Raw genomic sequence first — 19,829 nt, forward strand, 5'->3', positions numbered from 1 at the left:
GGCCAGCCATCTCCTCCCCTGGGACAGGCGCCTGGTCAGGCTCTGTGGGTGAAAACTTGGTGTCGCTGGCCGGGCAGTGAGGACTTAGGGCTATGCTGCTGTGTGTGGTCCCCGGGGGCATAAAGCAGCAAGCGCACCCTTCCAGCATTCTGGGGCGCATGGCAGGCAGATCCGGGTGTGGGCAGGGCCCCTGCTGGCTGCCACATGGCCATGCTCCTTGGCTTGTTCCTCCTCCTCCTCCTGTAACCCTCGTCACGTGACCTCATCATGACCTCATCAATGACTGTCCCCAGTCCTCGACAGCTTCTGGGTGGATGAGAACTTGGGGACGACTGTGGAGGCCTGCTCTGTCTGCAGTGGGGGTGCTTGTCCCGGGGTCAGGCCAGGCCTCTCCCTCAGACTGGAGGCCGAGCCTTCACTGTGCACCTGCCGTGTGCCAAGCATGCAACAGGTATAGTCCCCAGTGATGCGCCCAGCCGACAGGCGGGGACCACAGCGCCCCTGGCTGGGCGGGGAGCTGAGACTGAGCTGGCAGAAGTCTCCCTGCTGGCTCCTCCTCTGGAATTCTCTGCCCACAGCCCCGCCTCCCCCCCTCACTAGGGGTGCAGCGGGCATTCAATCTGATTTGCAGCCAGCGCCAGCTGTGCAAATGAGGGGTGGCTCCCCACCCTCCCGTCCTGCTGTCTGCTCTGGGCCTGACCCTGGCCACACATGCCAAGGCGTCTGTCATCTGTCAGTCTGAGAGGGACACCGGGCAGGTGCCCACCAGGCACCTGTTGACCGCGGAGATTTAGGGCGGTGTGAAGAGGAGAGGGGCCTGCTTCCTGTAGAAATGCAGCCCTCAGGGAGCGGGGGGGGCGTTCTGTTCCTGGGCCTCTGCCCCGTCCACCACATGGGGCTCGGTCCACGGGGCGGCTGGGAGGCGGTGGTACCTCTGCTGGTCTCCAGCACCTGCCCCTCTTCCAGGGCTTAGAGTTCGGGGGCCCCTCCCTGCTGGGAGGGGAGTGGTTTGAGTGCTCTCTGTGTTACTGAGGTGGCTGCCTCCCCCAGCCATTGAGCCCGAGATGTGGATGCTGCCCCTGAAGGAGCAGCCCAGCCACGAGGACACCCCCTCCCACCTCCCAGCAGCGGCCCCCTTAAAGTTCTGGGCCTGCAGAGGGGATCACAGGCCAGGGGTGCGGCCAGGGCTCCACTGCTTGCACCCCCAGCCAGGTGGCTCCACAGGACTCAGGCCCTCACGGGACCTCAGAGACAGCTGGGCCCTCGCCTAGCGGAGGTAGGCCCAGCCATGGCCACGCAGGGGTCCTGGGGGGCCGAACGGCCATGACCATGTGAACACAGCTCAGGGGAGAAACAGACACACACAGGAGACGCCAGGCAGACGGGACAGACTGAGCTGGGCCTGTCCCAGGGCAGGGCCCTCGGGCAGAACCTGGAACAGGGAGAAGACAACACAGGCTCACAGCACGTTCTGGACATCACGGGACGGTCACAGGGGTTTCTTTTCCACCAGGGTGTGATGGGCAAGGGGACCGGAGACACTCGGCTTCCCTTACCCTTCTTCTTCCGGACCGAGGCTTGCAAACAGAAAGGGGAGCTGTGAGCCACTGGAGGCGGGGGCCCCACAGCCGCCTCTGGGGCCTCGCTCAGCTCGGGGTGGCCTTACAGACGGGTCCAGACCCAGGAGTGGGGCTTAGGAGGGGTCCCCCAGCCCTGGTGCCTGGGCTGCTGCTTCCTGTCTGCCCCGCGGGGGACCACTTCCGGGCCACGGGGCTCTCCTCAGCCAGCAGCCCCAGCACCCTGCAGAGTAGGAAGCCAGTTCCACAGGGGCTGCAGGACGCCGAGGGCTCGGTGCGCCTGCCTGGCTGCCGCTCACTCCTCTGGTCCCTCTCCCAGCGCCCGGGCAGCCTGGTGCCGGCTGCCTCGTTGGAGAGAATGTGTGGCGATTCACGGTCCCTGCTTGCCCGCAGGCATGGGGCATGGGGAAGGGGGGACAGGTCTCCCGCTGGTCACGTTTGGGCAGGGCAGGGTGGAAGGAGACCCGAGGACACTCCTGGCTGTGGGCACAGGACTGTCCTCACGCAGAAGACCCAGGCTCACGCTGAACACCGACTCCTGGCCCAGGCCTCTGTGACGGGTGGTTCAGCCTCGGGGCCGGGGGCCGGGAGCAGGGGCAGCCTGTGTGTTCCTCCCCGGGGCAGCCGGGTGTGACCAGTGGGGCCCGCGGGCCGCTCGCTCCTGTGTTGGTGACTACGCTCGCCAGCCCTCCTGGCCGCTCAGCGCCATCTGCGACCCGGGCTCCTAGGCCACACCCATGTCACCTCTTCCCCAGCTACAGGACTGGCTCGGCCAGCCTGAGTGTTCCTCACTGACCTTTTAAGAGGGTGCTGGGGACCCCTGAACCCGATACACAGACCACACAGGTGCAAGCCGACCGCCGTGGAGGCGGCGGCCCCGAGGCAGTCAGCGGGAGCACCCTAGACAGCGGGGGAGCTGCCGCGGGGCCCTGTGGGGGCGGCTTACCTTTATCCACTAGTGAGAGGCCCAAAAATGCAAAACAAAACAGTATTAGATACACAGAAAGGACTTGGCACCCCAGGGCTCGCGATGGAGGCGTCGGCATGGGAGTCTCCCACCATGCAGGGCCAGGGAGGGGGCTCCGGCATTCAGGGGACACGTGGGTGGGGGCGGGTGAGATGGGTGATGCTTACCGAGCTCCTCCAGCTCCGAGGTCATGGACTTGGAGCGCAGGGTGAGGGCCGTGGTCGGGGCTCGCTTTGGAGGGGGGGGAGCTGCGGGGCAGACCGGGAAGGGCGTCAGCCAGCTCTGAAGCCCACCCGCCCTGGGCTTCCAGATGGCACAGCCCCGGGAGCAGGGGCGCCTCCGGCCTACTGCAGCCTCCCCAGGACCCAGGGCCCCTGCCGACAGAGGCCCAGGTGACAAATGCCGGCCTGGCCCCGTGCTGGGGCCCCCACCCCCCACCCCCTGCCCCCACCCTCACCCCACCCCACCCGCTCCACACCTTTCTTCCTGGCCGTGTCGTCGGGGTCCAGGCTCCTGGTCACTGTGACCACCTTGAGGACCAGGTGGTTCCCTCCTTGACGGATCATGTTCACTACCTGCCTGTGGCCAACCTTGACGACATTCTCACTGTTGACCTGTGGGGACACAGGGCGTCCGTGACCAGGGGCTGGCCTGGGTGGGAGGGAGCGTCTGGAGGCGGAGGTGCTTTGGGGGAACCAGATTCCTGTCCCATGGGCTGTGGGGGTCCCTTAGCTGTGCTAGGGAGGCTGGGGTTCCTGCAGCCCGTCACTGGCCACCTGACCGGCCGGTGGACACGCTGGCCTCTAACCTGGGCGGGCCGAGCGCTTCTCAGCTACCAGCCACGTGCTGCAGGCTCCTGCCCTGCATTCTCGCAGGAAGAGGAAGCCGGCGCTGAATCTCTCTCCCGGGAGTCTTGGGAACGTGCGTGCACTTAGGCGCCCCTCCCCCAGGCCCCCGCCTCTGCCGGAGGCCTGAGCTCCTGGCACCTCTGAGACACAGGCACCGCCTCAGTGCTCGAGGGCTCTTGGCTCCTTCAGGAACCTGCTCCCTCCCCTGGCTAGCCTGGCACAGAAATATGCGTGAATGCACAGTGCGGGGCGGGGCTTCCAGCGCCAGAGCCTTGGCTGCGTTGCTTCGCCCAGTGGACACCCCGCCCCCAGCTGCAGTGGTGGTGCACACCTGTGCCCAGGCGCACCCCCCGCTGGCAAAGCCAAGGCTGCTTCCCGCACCTGCTGTCAACAGCTGATGCCCCCGTGCCCTCCTATAGCTGCCTCCCTGGGGCCAGGCTGCTGCCTCTGGAATCCGTACTCTGGTGAGCTGTCGCGGACCGACACACGGTGTCACTGGGCCTCGGGCAGTGGGCTATCTCCCCTCCAGTAGCCCCAGAGAACCGTGACGGGGTGCGGTTCAGCCTTTGTCCCCCCAACTTCCCCCACCAATGTCGTGTTTCTGTCCTCAGCGCTGAGGCTGCCCATCTCCCAGAGCTTGCATTTCTCGTGGGGCTGGGGGTGGTGGGCTGTGGGATTGGGGAGCCAGGGGCGTGGCTGGGGACAGGCAGTGGTGGGGATGATGGTTATGAGACCAGGTTGCAGCGTGAAGGCACGGGCCGGGGGGGACAGGACCCACTGATGGCTCCCGTGGGGTGGAGGGAAGGCAGGAATGGGGTGCCAGCACTCGCTTCTGACCTGAGCAGCTGGGACTGCGGGTGCCACTGCAGGTGCGGGAAGCTTGTGAGAGAGGGCGTGCTGCCAGGACACAGCGTGGCCGGGTGGCGTGTGGAATAGAGCTGCCCTGTGTGAGGCTGGGGACAGCGCACGGGCCTGGCGTTGACTGGGCTCCCCAGTGATGCCACTCGCTAGGGGTGTGCTGTGCAGACTACGTGGCCGGTGTGGGCTGGTCACTGGAGCAGCTGGGCTCTGGCAGCAAGGAGGGAGGCTAGGGGCTGGGCCTTGGACTGCCTCTGTAGGCCCTCCAGCCCTTACAGCCTTGGGCCCAAGGGCTGGAGCCTTCATCCTCCAGAACCTGGGTCTGTGTGTTCCTGTTTGCTGGACATTGTCCCCCCGTAGCCTGGCTGGGTCTGTCCATGGGGGGAACAGAGGTTTGCCCTGTGCCTGGGGAGTGCCAGGCCGGAGCCCTTTGCCCCTGAAGTGTCCCAGGCAGGCACTGTGTCCTCTGGGGGAAGCGGGGTGGGCTTTAGTTGCTGATGGTGAGTTCGAGCCTAGAGGAGCCGTGTAGGAGCCTTGTAGAGAGGTCTACACGACCCCGACACCGCCCACTGTGCTCTGTAGCTGTCACCTGGGCTCACTTCCCAGTGCCACGTCCACAGTTCCACGTGGCCCCGGCCCTGCCCATGGTGCCCTGCCAGGGCCAGGCTGGCTCTCGAGAGGGGCACCATCCTTTCTGCAGAAGCTCTGTTCCCAGCCCAGCTCCCACAGGCGAGTCCATCCCATGACCTCCTTGTGGGCACTGCGCCCAGCAGCTGGAGGCCAGTGCAGGACTGCACGTGAGTGTGCGGCCAGAGCAGGGCCACTCAGCCTTCCGTGAAAGCCAGGTGACAAAGAGGCCCGAGGGGCTGGCCTGGAGCCGGGCTTGCAGTCACGTTTCCTGGGCCTCCGATTCTCTGACCCCCAGGGTTTGGCCCGGGTCCTCAGGGTCGTGAATGTCCCTCGATGTCCATCACGCTCATGGCAGCCTTGGATGAGTCCTGCCGTGTGCCAAGCCCAGTGGCTCATCCATGTCGTCCTCCCCGGCACAGATGGCATTGGGAGTCCCTGGCGCCCAGGCATTGCCCAGTGCCCCTGCCGAGTCGAGCTCTGTGGGGTCCCAGCTCTGTTGCTCGCGGGCAGAGGCCTGCCTGGTCAGCGGGGCCTTCTCAGGACACCACGTGTGCAGCCTGCCCACCGTGGGGAGCACCAACCCCATCCCAGAATGTTCCGCTTGGGCTCCATCTGAGCAGGTCCAGGGTTGCCGAGGGCCAGCTCCTGCCTGCGTGGGGCTTCCATCACTTAAGTTTGAGCTTCTAGTGCAAGCTGGACCTCCCACTCCCGTGTGGTGGTGCTGGCTGGGAGCCAAGCAGCCCCTCCTGCTGTGTGCTGGGGCCGTGTCACCTCCCTGGCTCTGAGGCTCCGGAGACTGGTCACCGCCTCTGGTGTCGCTGGTTTTGGAATCTGGGAGAGGGGCAGACTGAACTGTGTGCAGTGCTGCTCTCAAACTCATCTGGGGACATTTGGGAAATGGCAGGGGAGTCTGGTGAACCCCGTGTAGTCTGAGCTTTTAGGACCATGTGCACCTGAACCAGGAGAGGGAAACGTTGTGCCCAGTCTGTGCTGCAACGGGCAGGGGACCTGCCGCCGCCTGAGGGGCTGGTCACCCTGCTGGTCACCATTCTTCAGGATCTGTGGACCACACGTGTGCACCGCACACACGGATGTGAGGTCTGGAGGGGCCCCTAAATCTCCTGCCTGAGGGACAGACCTCAGGCCTGCACACGCGAGCACACCACGACACCGTACGCTGGCCAGGTCCGCCTCAGCCAAGTGCAGAGTCCATCCCGGCCACTGCCCGTGTGGCTCTTTCTAGAGTGGACCACTGATCCCCTGGGTGTGTAACTGACCGCAGGGCCCATCAGAGCAAGTCCTGGGGCCTGGCCGGAGCCTGCGCCGTGCGCCGCTGACACATCATGTCTGCCCTGGACACTGTCAGAGATGGCGCTACGCCGCCCAGGCCCCTGCACTGTCGCAGCCCTAGAGCTCAGGGTGCGACTGCACTGGGAGGAGAGTGTGCGGGGCTGAGCGGGGGTGGGCTCGCCTGCACGGCTGCCCCAGCACCACAGGTGTCTCACAGAGGGTGACTGTGGACACACACAGCCTCAGGATCACCACCCAGTGCACTCCCGGGTCTCAGACTGTTGGACTCCTGCTGTGGGGGTTCCCGTGTCTTCACACCCAGCCATGTGCCTGCACCTTGCCAGCCACCACCTTGGCCTGCGGCGCCCCCCCACAGTGCCCCCCACCCCCACCCCCACCCCCGCCATGATGGTGCTAGGAGCCGGGCCTGCATAGGAGCCCTGGGAACGGAGGTCCACGCAGGATGCAGCTGGCTGCCAACCAGAAGCTGACCGGAGCCTGGGTCTCATTGAACCCTCGGCTCTGTGGTTTCTGTTGGAGCAGCCGGGACGAAGTGAGATGGGACTTGGGATGAGTTGGCTGTGCCACAGTCCCAGCCTCTGCATGAACATCGCAGCTCCAGGTGGGGTGTGTGTGTGTGTGTGTGTGTGGCTGCTGGGGCCACCATAGCCCCCAAGGGCTCTGTCGCTGCTCCCTCACCCCTAGGGCTGGGGCTGGTCGTGGGGTGTCCGGGGAAGTGTGTGGAGGGTGGCTGCAGGTGGCCTGTGAGGCTCTGGGACAGGTCGCATCAGGAATGAGGGCTCTGGAGCTGCCCCCGTCTTCTCCCACCTTGGGCCTAGTCGAGGCCCAGAGAGGACCCGAGCCTGCACTCCCCATGGCCTCCCTTCCCTGGGCCCCTTCCTGGACACGGGAAAGGCTTCTCAAGCTGCCCACCAGAGGCCACGTGAGGTGGCATGGAGGTGCCCTGACCCCCCTCCCACCCTCACTGCCCTATGCCAGGGCAGAGCCAGGGGCTGTGGGGCCTTGGGCGTTTGTGGCTTAGCAGCGGGTGTGCAGGAGAGCTCTCAACACCGGGAGGTGATGCCAGCTGAGTGAGCCCGATGCCTGCAGGGACCACCACCCCCACCCCCCCCCCACCACCAGAGGAGCTGAGCTGGCGACAGGCACCTTCCACATGCAGCAGGGATGGCGGAACAGCTGGCTGTAGTGTCTCCAACCCCTGGCCTCCACGCAGACCTGGGAGCAGGCGAGGGGCTGGCGTCCCGCAGGAAACCTGGCCTGCAGTCCCAGCATGCTGCACAGGGGTGTGTGTGCGTCCCCTGACCCTGGGGAGTAGAGGCCTCGGAGCAGGGGAACTTCACAACCCACAGCTGCAGTCGGGCACGCGGCAGAGTGACATGCCACTCCCTGTGTCACCTGACACGGGGAGGGAGCCACAGTCAGGTGCTGGCAAGAACCAAGGCCTGGCACCAGGCCACAGCGAGGTGGGAACTCTGACGTGTCGCAGTCGTACGTGACGACGTCCATGAGTTCGTCAGGATGGAGCCCCGCCTCTGTGTTGCCCCATCCACTGGTGCCACTCGGTGCTCACGCTTACTGTCTGCTAACACAGTGCTCCCTGCGCTTCCGGGCCTCCTAGTTCTCGTCGTCGGTGGGCACTGTCCCTGAAATCCTACCGCTCAGATGCCCACCGCAGCCCCTGCCCCCAGATGGGACACCCAGGGATGTTTCCAGACAGTGCCAAATGTGCATGGCAGGACAAGGGCACTTAGCCCCTCCCCTTTACCCCCCCCACCCCTGCCAGGAGCAAGATGTACGTCAGGCCCGGGCGCCGACGGCTGCTGTGCCCTGCTCGCCATGGTCTTCCTGGGCAGAACAGCTCTGTTTTTATTGCTTGTGTACTTAGCAGTAACTCAGACCCAAATACTTCCCTAATTGTGTCATTCTCCCAACACCTGCTAACACACGGGCTTCTCAGCTCGCCTTCTCCACCTGGTCTCCCAGGGACGCCGGGGTCCGGGCTGCCCCTGCAGGCACCTCAGGACTCCACCCCTGTGCTGGGTCTCCCCAGGCCCAGAAGTGCACTGCTTCAGCCCAAAGCTCCGCTCTGCGGTCACTTCCCAGCAGCAGGCTTGGCGCTGGCCGCCGTCCTGCCCCTCCCCTCCCCTGCCTACCTGGAAGCGGCTTGGTCTGCAGCTTCACTGCTGCTTTCCCTGGTGTACGGTCAGGTTGGAGGTAAGGTAAGACAACTGCCTGACTCTTCCGTGGGCGACAGCTGGAGAGACTGGTAAAATACAGCCCCACCCACATCCAAACCAAAGCAATTTTCTGAAGGTTTCGGAGGGTGAGCAAAAAGGCCGAATTGGAAGTTGGAGGATCGGAAGCTTTGGTTCACGGAAGGACAGCAGGCACCTGCAGCTCTGGCCGCCAGAGGGAGGGGGCCTCCCCAGAAAAGAGCAGAGAGAAGAGGCTCCGTGTCCTGGGTACGGACGTCCCCGAAGCCCCGGGCTGATGGTGGTGCCCGAGCATGCGGGGTGAACGTGGCTGCCTTTCGAGGCCCAGAACTGACCGCTGACTGCCGCGGCAGGCTCGAGGGGAGTTTGCAGTCACAAATCACCAGAACGCTTAGCAAAGGAGCGCAATAGGACAAGTCCAACTCACTGACGAACTCGGGGTGCAGAAGCGTCAGAAGGAATTGAAAGCTACCCGAGCAGTCAGGTAGAGGAAGGAGCACTCGAGAGTCAAAGACGCGGACTCGGCAACGAAAGGAATTAGACAGACAGACAGTATCTGTGCGCCGGAGGGGCTGGCGTCCTGGCTAAGCGCCCCCGGTGACGGCACCAGCCCTTGGTGGAGCAGGTGCGCCAGTCCCAGCTGCTCTGCTTCTGGGAGACCCTGCTGGAGCCCCAGGTCCCGGCCTCAGGCTGGGCCAGCCCCGGCCACTGCGGCTGTCTGGGAGGAAACCAGCGATGGAGGATTCATTCATTCATCTGTTTCTCTCTGTCTCTCTCTCCCTCTCTCTCCCTCTCTCTCCCTCTCTCCCTCCCTCCCTCTCTCCCTCCCTCCCTCTCTCTCTCTCTCTCTCTCTCTCTCTCTCTCCCTCCCTCCCCCCCTCCCTCCCTCCCTCCCTCCCTCCCTCTCTCTCTCTCTCAAGTGAATCCTGTTTACTACACACTGGAGGACTTTCGGGAGACAGGAGATGCGTCATGGGAGATGCTGAAGACTCCACCTGCGGGACTGGGCACCTGTGCGGGGCTGCCCGGGCCTGAGTGGCAGACAGGACAGACTCACACCCAGGCAGGAGGGCGCAGGACCCGGAAGGGGTACACCCACCCCAGTCCTGGCTGTCCTGGGGATGGCGCCAGCTAACACAGGGCAAAGTAACTGCAGATCACTGCCCACACTGGGTTTCTGCCCACAACACCTGGTGTGCGGGCACATGTGACAGCTGCAGGCCCCACCAGCACCACGTTAGCCTGTGCATGGCACCCCAGGGTGGGTGGAGGAGAGCAATGGTGACACCAGTGAGCTTGAGCGGAACAAAATGCCAGTGACAGGTCCACGGCATGCAAAGCCGGCACGTGTTCTCCCACACTTTCCAAGGCTGGGGGGCAAGGTGTCGCCTGTCCCATGCTGGGCAGCACAGACCACACTGCCACGAACGCCAGTGTTGCCACAGTGACCTGCAGTGCACTGGGGCGGGGCTGCAGCCCAGCGCCCGGGACACCAGTGGTCTGCCTCGAGGTCTCGCTCGCGCCTGTCACAGCGAGCAAGCTGGGTCCTTGCGTCTGTTCTCACGTCTGCTGCTTCCTCACGGGTGGCCTCCGAAAGCGGACGAAAGGTGCTCCTTGTTCACGGAGAGGGTCAGAGACCCCCAGTGGCCGACACGGTCGGAGCCGACGCTGCCGGCCCTCGCACTCCCTGTGCTCGCTGGCAGAAGTGCAGACTTGGGACCGGGAGCAGAGCCCGCACAGTCCGGACGCCTGACAGAGGAGCCCGGGCAGCACCAGCGAGGGGGGCAGCTTTCCAGCAGGTGGGGTGCACAAGTGGCCGCCCACCCACCCGAGAGATGAGTGTGGACACGGGCCTGAAACCCTTCATGAAAATGAGCCCCCAGCGGGTCACAGAGCCCCTAGGAGAACGGTCAGGGTAGGACGTGGCCCTCTGGTTGGGACGCAGCACAGTGCAGCCAGGCCCGAGGGCAGTGGGCGATTCCTCCAAAGCGAAACACCCAGCAACAGTGTGCCTCGGTCACCCCACCCCCACAAGCGGACAGCAGCAGCCCCTGCCAGGACACGTGCTCCACAAACAGTGCTGCAGACGTGGCTGTGTGGACACTGGCTCGCCCACACGCAATGCACACGTGACACACTGGCCCACACGTGCAGAGCAGTGCACACATGACACACTGGCCCACGCAGAACAATTACTCCATGCTACAAAGACACGCAGCCATAGAGGGCAGGGAGGAAGCTCTGTGGGTATCAGTGACTGGAGCCAACCCGCAGAGGTTCCGACCATGTGATGCCAGCAACACGGAATCCAGAAAGGGCAAACTGATGGCCACGGGGAGAGGGAGAAAGAGGCGGAGCTCAGAGGGCTGTTGGCAGGGACACGGCTCCTCTGGGTGCTGACAACCGTGGGCAGCTGTCAGCCGCAGAGTGAACCCTAATGGAAACCACAGGTGACCTCGTAACTGTCGGGATTTGGTCCCCAGCTTCCACGCTGTGCCCTCACTCTGAAGCCAGATGCCAGGGGCTGGAGCAGTGGGTGCTCAAAGAGTGGTCTACTGGGCAGGTGCGTGGTGCTGTGGGTTAAGATACTGCTCAGGACACCTGTGTCCCCCATCAGGCGTGTTTGGGTTTAAGTCCTGCCTCTGCTCCCTGTGCACACCACGGGAGGCAGCAGGAGGCGGCTCAAGTCGTTGGGCCCCTGCCACCCATGTGGGAGACCCGGATGGAGTGCCTGGGCCAGTCCCAGGTGTTGTGGGTATTTTTGGAGTGAACCAGACCAGAGGACCAGAGTCCTTGTCTCGGAATAAGTACCCAGGGACACAACAGCATCGCAACACCTATAGAAGAGCCTCCGGCCCCCCTAGCTTCCAGGTTTCCCGTTGTGTACAGCAGAGTCGTGAGCAGGGCCGTCTGCCTGGTGTTTCTGAACCTTTTCAACCCACAGGTCCCGCCTCTCCCTCACCCCCTCCCAGCCAGGTCATTAGGGTTTTGCTCAGTGCATCACAGCCCCGTGACTGGGGCCTGCACTGGACGGAGCTGGGCACCCCCACCCCAGGGCCCTCACGATGCCCATGTCCTGGCAGGTTGGGCACCGTCAGCCCACCCTTCCCCGTGGGCTGGACCCCCAGGGGAGTCAGCACCTGCTGAGGACTGGTCACTGCCGCCTTCACCCGGGAGGGCAGGGGGACCGCCCACATCAGCTGTGGCTGCGCTTACTGGCTGCAGTGACTTCTCAAGAGAAACTTCCCCCTCTCAACCTCAGAAAAACATTTACTTTCCATTGTCCATCCGTCTGTCCGTCCATCCGTCATTCACTTAGTGGGGTGAGCTTCTGTCTGCAGCTCGCTCCCCAGATGACCACAACAGCCCCCAGCCCCGGATCCAACACTGCCTCCCAGGGGCTGCGCTGGGAGTGGAGCCGGGGCTCGGGTCCAGGCCCTGCCCAGCAGTCGCCTCTGCTTTCATTACCTGGAGCACAGGCCGTCCGTCCATCCTCAGATGACGAGCTGGCTCCTGCCAGTGTGACCAGGTTCTTTGAAATGTGGTTGTGGACCTAGAGATGTTCCGGGGCCCTGCCACGCTTCCCAGCCTTTGCTGGCAGGCCTTGAACCTTCCAGCACTTCCAGTGCACGGAGACGTGGCGAGGGGAGCCCACGGGCCCCGCTACCGCCTGGTGTTTTCTCATCTCCTGCTCTCTCCCAAGGTCCCCTGAGGATACGAGGTCCCTTCAGCTGTCGCTGTGACCTGAGGCTCCAGTGCCTTTCTGTGCTTGGATGACCCTGGAACTTGGCAGCACTGGTGCCTGGACGGTCCTCAGGGTAGGGCTGGGGCTGCGGATCTTGGAAGGTGGCACACAAAGGCCTGGTGGCTGTCGGTGTCACCATGGTCGGCTGGCCAGGGCAGTGTCAGGCAGCTCGCCTGCACTGCGCATGGCCCCACCTCTGAGAGCAGAATGCTCCCCCGTGGGACGCTGCCTCTTCTCGCCCGGCTGTCTCAGCGGCTGATGTACCTGCCTCGCAGGTCCTAACCCACAGCAATCAGACCTTGTCGCTCGGTTCTGCCCAGTTCTGGTCACCAGGAGCTCCTGTGTCCCTGAGAGTGACCAGGCCTTTGCTTTGGGAGCCCTGCCCTTCCTGGCTCCAGAGGGAGCTCCTGGCTGCTGTCCCTTCTCCTGCCCTGCTTGCCCCCCGGGTCAGTCTAACTGTGCACCTTGGCCCCTGCGCCCTGTCCTTGTGGCTCTGGGGTGATAGAATATTCTAGGCTCCCTGGGACTCTGCTAGCTCCAGCGGATACTTAGAAGGCAGCGTTCGCTGTGTGTCTGCCTCTCAGCACCCCCCTGCCGTGCTGGAAGCCCCCCCCCCCCCCCCCAGGCCCTGGTGGCCAACACGGAGGAGCTGACTCGCTCTGCCTGCGTCGGCTTGGTTCCGACACACGGAGCCTCTGGTGCTCCGTGTTACAGCGACACACGAGTTACTCCTGGAAATAACCTCTGTGTGCGATGCCATTCATCTGATCTGCAGTTACGGCCATCACAGCGTGAAAATGTTGGAGTAATTATGCTTTTACAGTCTGTGAGATACTCCATTTCAGAATCTAATCTGCAAAAGAGGAAAGTCCGTTTCTCTTCTTATATCCTCCTTCTGACCAGGAAACATTAAATTAAAAAGGAAAAAACTGGGGGTGGATTATCCTTTCACTGAAAAGAAATGAGGAGGGGCTGGTGTCAGGCCCACCCACGGTGCCAGCACCCCGTTTAGGGGCAGGGGCCGAGTCCCGGCTGCTCCACTTCCGATCCAGCACCCTGCCAATGGCCTGGGAAAGCCGTGGAAGATGGCCCAAGTCCTTGGGTCCCTGTACACACATGGGAGACCCCAGGCCTGGAATTTCAGGCTCCTGGCCTCTCCCTGGCCATTTGGGGAGTGAACCAGTGGATAGAAGACCTTTCTCTCTGTAACTCTGCCTTTCAAAATAAATCCTGAGAAAAAACAAAACCCCTGTGTGTGTGTGTGTACCTGTGTGCATGTGGGGTGTGCGTGCATGTCTGAGTGGACTCACATGAGAGCTGCACGCGTGTGCCGGAGTGCATCGAGTACCCTCCCTCCCTGAGTGAAGGCAGCACGTGGGCACACCCTCCTCACGCCTATCTTCCCCACGTAACCACGCATTGGCACAGACGTCCCTGTTTTCTCAGTGAGACAGCTTCCCACGAGAGGGGCTGCCAGCTCGAAGCTCGGGGTCCAGCTGTCCCGGCTGCACTGCTGCCGTGTGCTCGTCCCCGCTCGGGACCTCGGGGAGCCCAGCCCACCTCAGGCCTGGCTCCACGCGCCCGCTTTCCCAGCACGCGTGTGTCCGAGATGTTATCCAAACTCACTCATTGGAAAAGGTGCCCAGAGGACCTGACCCAGAAGGTACAGGAAGGTTGCCCATGGGCAGATGGTGCCGTGGCCGCCACATGGGCATCCTGCCATCACGGAACATGCGCCGGCACGGGGCTGTGGGCACTGCTCAGCTGGCGTCCACTCATGCCTGACTCCAGCCCTGGCCTTGCCTCCTCCACTCAGGGTCTCTGGTGTCCCCATGTCCCCTCCCATGCCACCTGGGGCCTTGGATCCATCCAGACCACTCGCTCCAGCTCCAGGGCCTGCACCGGGTGGGCTGGCCTCCTGCTCATGCCCACTGAGCTCTCCAGGCCTCAGCCTGCCCTGTCCTGCCCAGACCTCAGCTCGGGAGGGGAAGGAGCAGAGAACGGGAACGCAGCTCCTCTCCCAGTGACGGCGCTGCTCCAGCGCACGCCCCCTTGAGAAGTGGTTACACACGGCGCCTGCAGCAGCCCATGGCTGCCTTGTCCTGCTCCCCTGGCTGGCCCCGCCCCTCTGTGCCTGGGCCCAGCAGGTGCCTGGTGCTGGGTGCTGGGTGCTGAGCAGTTCCCTGGCGCCAGGGCTCAGGTGCCAGCTCCGCTTCCTCGCTTCCTCCCTGGGAGTTCTGATCTGGGCCGGGGCTCTGGGACCAGTGAACTCCACATGCGGTGCAGGGAGGGGAAGCACACACGCACACGAGCGTGCACACGTGATTCATCACACACACACACACACACACAAAGTGTTCACACGATTCACCTCACACACACGTCTCACCATGAGGGTGGGCGTGTGACATCACGTGGGCAGTGTTAGAGCGGTGGCACCTGCTGTGTCCTCCCTGGCTGTCTGTCCAGGGTCCCTCGGCCAGCAGCCCCTGTGCCTGGGGCTGGGCCTAGGACGCACCCTCACGGGGCCTCTAGCCATAGAGTGGCTGCCACGCGTCACGTGGGGCTGGGCTGTGATGGGGACACAGGCCTGGGACGCGCGGGCCAGGCTCAGCGGCAGGCCGGCAGGGCGCAGCTCCGCGTGGCCTCACGTCCTCTTCTCCAGCCTCGCCCTCTAACCTCCTGTATGGGGCTGACTGGGGGCGGGCAGGGGCCATGTGGACCCAGCAGCTCCCCTGCAGGACTGCCAGTGGGGTCCCAGACAGGCCCAGGAGGCAGAGGTGACCGAGTGCGGCTGGCAGGTGGGGACGCCCGCGGGCCAGCCGTACCACGTGGCGTGGTCATTCACCATGGGGACGAATGGACCATGGACACAGCCACTACCATGCAAGACCCTGCAGAAACCTGCTGACTGGCAGGGGCCAGGCCCCCAAGACCACTGCACGAAACGTCCAGACGTCTGGAGACGGACAGACGGGGGCTGGAGGGGACCCAGAGGGGACCGGAGGGGACCAGGAGGGGGCCGGAGGGGACCAGGAGGGGCTGTGGGTGCTGGGAAGGCTCCCTCCAGGATGATGGGCATGGGCAGGAGGCAGAGGGGGCGGCGGCCACAGGACACCGAGACCACGCCACAGGCAGGGCTCAGGTGGGCCGGCTGTGAGTTCTGCAGGGGGACCCAGTACCGGAAGCACCGGGTACAGACCCAACTTCCTCATCCCGGGAGCCCTTCAGCCGCGTCCCGACCGCTGGCCCCGTGAGCTTTGCTATGTCGGCCTCCGTGACCTCTGGATCGAGGTGGGGCACCTGCTAGCACGCCCCCAGGGGTGGCGGCTGCTCACTCTACCTGCAAACCTGTTCCTCACCCACGCGCCCTCTTGGTCTGCCATTGTGCCGGCCCTGAGACCCACACGCGCCCTGGATTCTTCTGCCAGTTCCTCTGTCTTCCTGGCACAACCCTGGGGGCAGGTCCTGAAATCGCCACCGCTCCCCGGTGAAGTCACCTGCAGGGCCCAGCCTGGCCTCGCACGGCACCCGGCTCTGCCGTCTGTGCTCTCGCCAAGCTGGGCTGGTGCCAGGTCGCCCACAGGGGACAGGTCTCCCTAAGCGACAGTCCCCTGTGGCTCAGAGCTCAGATGAAGAGAACAGGGGCGGGGCGGGCTGGGGGCTCCCATTCTGTGCGAGTCTCAGCCCTGACGTCACCGAGGGCACACTGCAGGACATGGATGAAGCTGACCGCGCCCGTGAAGGCCAGGCTGCCAGGTTTTACAGGGTGAGGCCATAGACGGCGAGGGGCGCTGGGCCCTGCACAGGGCAGGAAGCGGGGGGTGGCTGGACAGGGGCCACTGACAGAAACACTGGGCAGGGCCGAGCTGGAGGGAGGACCCGGTGCAGGGCGGGAAGGCAGGCGTGGCGGGTACACAAGGCTCCCACCCCCACCTCCCCCCAGGGGCCGCATCTGCCCGTCCACTCGTCCACCCAGCTATCTGTCCGTCTCTCCTTCTACCTGTCCATTTACCCATCCATCCATCTACCCACCCACCCAAGTATGCATCATCCATCCACCCACCCACTCCTCTGTCCACCTCTCCTGCTGCCTGCCCGTCCATCTGTCTGCCCACTCGTCTCTGAAACCTAGCAGGTCAACTCCGAGGTCAAGGATTGTGCCAGATATTCACGGCCTTGCACAGCTCTGCGGGGTGGGGGGCAGCCACCCATGGGAGCCCAGGCCAGCCCTGCGGCAGGACGGCAGCCACCCAGCAGGGCTGTGGGAGGGCCGGCTCCAGGGGGCAGCCGAGAGCCGGGTGCTAGCAGCGAGTGGGGCTCAGATGCTCCAGGGCTTCACAGCCCTAGATGACCGCCCCCTTTGGGAGCCTTGGGCCGCGGTGAGGGGGAGCATGGGGGCAGCCATCCAGGGACCTCAGGAAGGGGCCAGGGCCAGAACAGACACGCAGCTCCCGAGGCCGCACGGCCAAGGGTCCCTTCTGCACTTGAAGCCCCTCAGCCGGGGCTGGAGCCCACCCCCGCCTGCAGGCGGCCTCAGCCCAGGGGGCCCCGCTGCCCACGTGGCCGGAAGCCGCCGTGCTTCCTGCTTTGTTAAAGTTCAGGCTGTTGGACTGAGCTGAGCAGGAGGCTGGGCTAAAATAAACCGCAGCTGCGTCAGTGTGTGGGCTCTGCAGGCTAGAGGCCGCTCTGCAGCGGGCGCGCCGCCGCCGGGAGCCCCGAGACTGCGGGGGCCCCTGTGGCCCCCACGCCCACTCCGTGGCCCCCGCACCCACTCTGTGGCCCCCACGCCCACTCCGGCCCCCGCACCCACTCTGTGGCCCCCACGCCCACTCTGTGGCCCCTGCGCCCACTCTGTGGCCCCCGTGAGCTCTTGCATTCTAGCCCACAGGTGCCCTCAGGGTGGCCCAGGGGCGGGTACTGCAGACCATGTGCCCGGGCTTGTGGCGTCACAGCAGACTGCGGAGTGGATGCGGCGCCTTCTCAGCCCTTGAGGGCCGGGCCCTGCCGACCCCCGGGAGAAGTGCAGCTCGGGGCTGGGCCTGCGAGGGGCCGGGCACGGCCGACCCTGTCTTTCCCTCCTGTGGGGCACCCTAACCCTGGATTCCAGGGCTGCGGTCTGGATGTGTGGGCCCAGGAGCCCACTGAAGCAGGCATGGCCGCGTACCCCCTCTGCAGCCAGACGCACGCAGGTGGGATCTGCAGGGATCTCAGGGGCCTTGTGTGGAGGAGCCTGGCCGTGTCCTGTGTGTGGGGGTGGGGGCAGACAGGACAAGAGCCAGTGGACAAGGAGAGGGCCGGAGGAGAGGCGTGAGGCCGGCGGCAGTGGCGCTCCCTGGGCCTCGGCCTGGCCCCAGTTGCTAAGTCCCCCTCCTAGGTGCCCACTCCAGGGGTCTCACAACAGACCCCTCCCCACAGAGTGCCCACTAGGAGAGGACAGGCACGGTGGTCCCTGGGAAGACGCATCCCTGCTCCCAGACCTGGGGGTGAGACTGGGAAAAGTTCTTGCGAATGTGACTAAGTCAAGTTCTCACCCTGAGGGGAGGCTCGTGGGGCACGGGAGTGGAGGGGGCCCAGGGAGTGGAGAGCGGAGCAAGGGGGCCGCACGCACAGGACGCCTGCAGCCCCCTGGTGCTGCAAGGGGCTGGAAGTGCCGCCCTGGAGCCTCCAGCGGGGTCCAGCCCCCGCCCCCCACTGGATTTCAGCCCAGGGAGAGAGACCCCTTCGGACTCGCGGCTGGCAGGGCTGAGGGCTCTGAGAGTAACTTCCGCTGCTCTGTGCAGGCTTCGGTGGCGATGCCCGTGGCAGCCGCCCTGCCACCCCGGAAGTAAAGAAGCGGCCGGCTCCGGTTCTCCCAGGGTGGCAGGGCTGTGTGGTGCGCAGGGCAGGGCCGGCTCTTGGTGACAAGAGGCCTCGGCTGTGTGACTTCCAGCTGCCCCGAGTGACTCTGGCCAGTGACTGCCCCAGAGGGCAGGTGAAGGAAGCCACGGGAGTCCCCGGGTGCCTGCAGCCGGCGCGCACCAGGCCTCTGGCCCAGGGCCCGTGACGGGGGGAGGCGCAGTCAGGAAGAGCAGGGATCACGGAGCGAGGCCCGAGTGGGGCCACTGTTAGCAGCCCCTGCCCCCCACAGCCCCTCCGTGGACACAGCCAAAGGCCACCCAGGACCCCGGGACCCCAGGGCCTCCTCTCTGGGTGGCCCCGCTGCTCCCTCCCTGGGGTCACTCAGCATGGCCCCCCATGGTCAGGTGATCTGTGGACACAGCCTTTGTCCCAAGGGGGCGGGCCCAGATCCCTGTGGAGCAGACACCGGGAGCCCAGACTTGTGGGCGTGGCACACCAGGCCTCTGTGCCAGGCTCTGGGTATGGGTGAGGTCACAGCAAACAGCTCCTGTGGGCCCTGGGGTGGCTGCTACCCTGGGCTGAGCCCAAGGGGGCAGCTCCTCTCCCGGGTCCTCCACAGGAGTCGAGGAGGGGACACCCCCGGGATGTTTGCATACGGATGGTGGCAGAGACCCCCTTTGTCCTGGCTGTGGTGGGGTCTGTGCCATTTCCCGGGGGCTCTGCCTGTCCATGGGGGGTCTGCCACCCCCATATCTGACCGCATCTGATTTTGCCCACATGACCGAGCCCAGGTAACCTCTCATCAGCACGGCTCCTTCCACGAGAATCCCGGGCGTGGCTTAGCCAGAATCCACCTGCTCCGTGGGGGTCGGAACCAAGCCCGGGTCTCCAGCAAGGTCTGCGCCTCCTGTCTTCCTCCCTGGGTAAAGTTTCCAGCGCTTCCGCTCCTGTCCAGCTGACTGGCCTGGCCCCGGCACCCGCCCGCAGGCCCCTCTCAGCATCACCCACTCCTGCCTCGCCTGGGAGAGAAACGGCATCCCGGGAGCCGCTCTGACGTGGAAGACGGGGTTCTGGCCCGCATGGCGACTCTGCCATGGCAACGCCCCTGTGAGGGGCGCCTGCTCCTCGTGGCCCCCGGACTCCAACCGCAGCCGCCGCCACCCCTGGCAAGCCCACGTCTGAGGCCTGCGGCACCGGCTCACCGGGAGATTGACTCTGAGAATGGGACACGTCCCCTCTCGCGCTGCCAGCTGCACCGAACGCCCCAGAGCCCACCGGGACCCCCAGCGGAGGAGCTGCTGTGTGCGGACTGCCCTGGGCAGGCGTCCCGGCTCTCAGCAGGACCTGGAGTGGGCGCCTGCCTGCGCATTCAGCTTCTCACTGCCCCACGCAGGCCACCACGCGGCTGACTGCTCCTGGGACCACTGCCACCCCAGGCAGTGGCCTAGCTTCCAGGACCGCCCTGCCTGGGGCCTGTGCTGCTCACCCGCTGCTGGGCTCGGATCCCAAGCTCATATCTCCTGGGGTCCCTGGGGATGGGGACCGGGGCTTGCTGTGGCCTGTGGAGCTGGCCAGCTGGAGCCAGCTCTACGCCCTTGCTACTGGCATTGCAGGCTGTCATGGGGTGAAAAGTGTTCCCCAAAAGATACAGCCACATGCTGCTCCCGGACCTGTGGCTGCCTTGTTTGAAAATGCGGTCTCCCCGGCCTGGGATGGGCCCCTAACCCAGTGGCCACTGGCGAGGGCATTACTATAAGAGGGGACACCTGGACGCACGTGGAGGAAGCTGCCCACATTGCCAGGAGCAACGGAGTGCGGCTGCCATGGGCTGGGGGAAAA

General features: G+C 64.9%; 1 protein-coding gene across 17 annotated transcripts in view; it reads right to left on the reverse strand.

Moving 5' to 3' along the window:
• SHANK2 (SH3 and multiple ankyrin repeat domains 2) overlaps positions 1 to 19,829 on the reverse strand; it is a 390,809-nt gene that overhangs the window by 24,363 nt on the left and 346,617 nt on the right. For 12 of the 17 annotated variants that reach the window (XM_089307208.1, XM_089307180.1, XM_089307158.1 and 9 more), the window contains 4 exons: positions 3,023 to 3,158; positions 2,711 to 2,792; positions 2,524 to 2,543; positions 1,557 to 1,577 (listed from right to left, as the gene is read on the reverse strand). In XM_089307208.1, coding sequence (XP_089163334.1) covers positions 1,557 to 1,577; positions 2,524 to 2,543; positions 2,711 to 2,792; positions 3,023 to 3,158 — 259 coding nt within the window. The remainder of the gene's footprint in view (positions 1 to 1,556; positions 1,578 to 2,523; positions 2,544 to 2,710; positions 2,793 to 3,022; positions 3,159 to 19,829) is intronic. The other 5 variants (XM_051839167.3, XM_051839165.3, XM_051839164.3 and 2 more) reach the window with 1 other exon arrangement.

This window comes from Oryctolagus cuniculus, chromosome 1 (assembly GCF_051225735.1).
Source record: "Oryctolagus cuniculus isolate XC-2025 breed Fujian yellow rabbit chromosome 1, ASM5122573v1, whole genome shotgun sequence".
NCBI lineage: Eukaryota > Metazoa > Chordata > Mammalia > Lagomorpha > Leporidae > Oryctolagus > Oryctolagus cuniculus.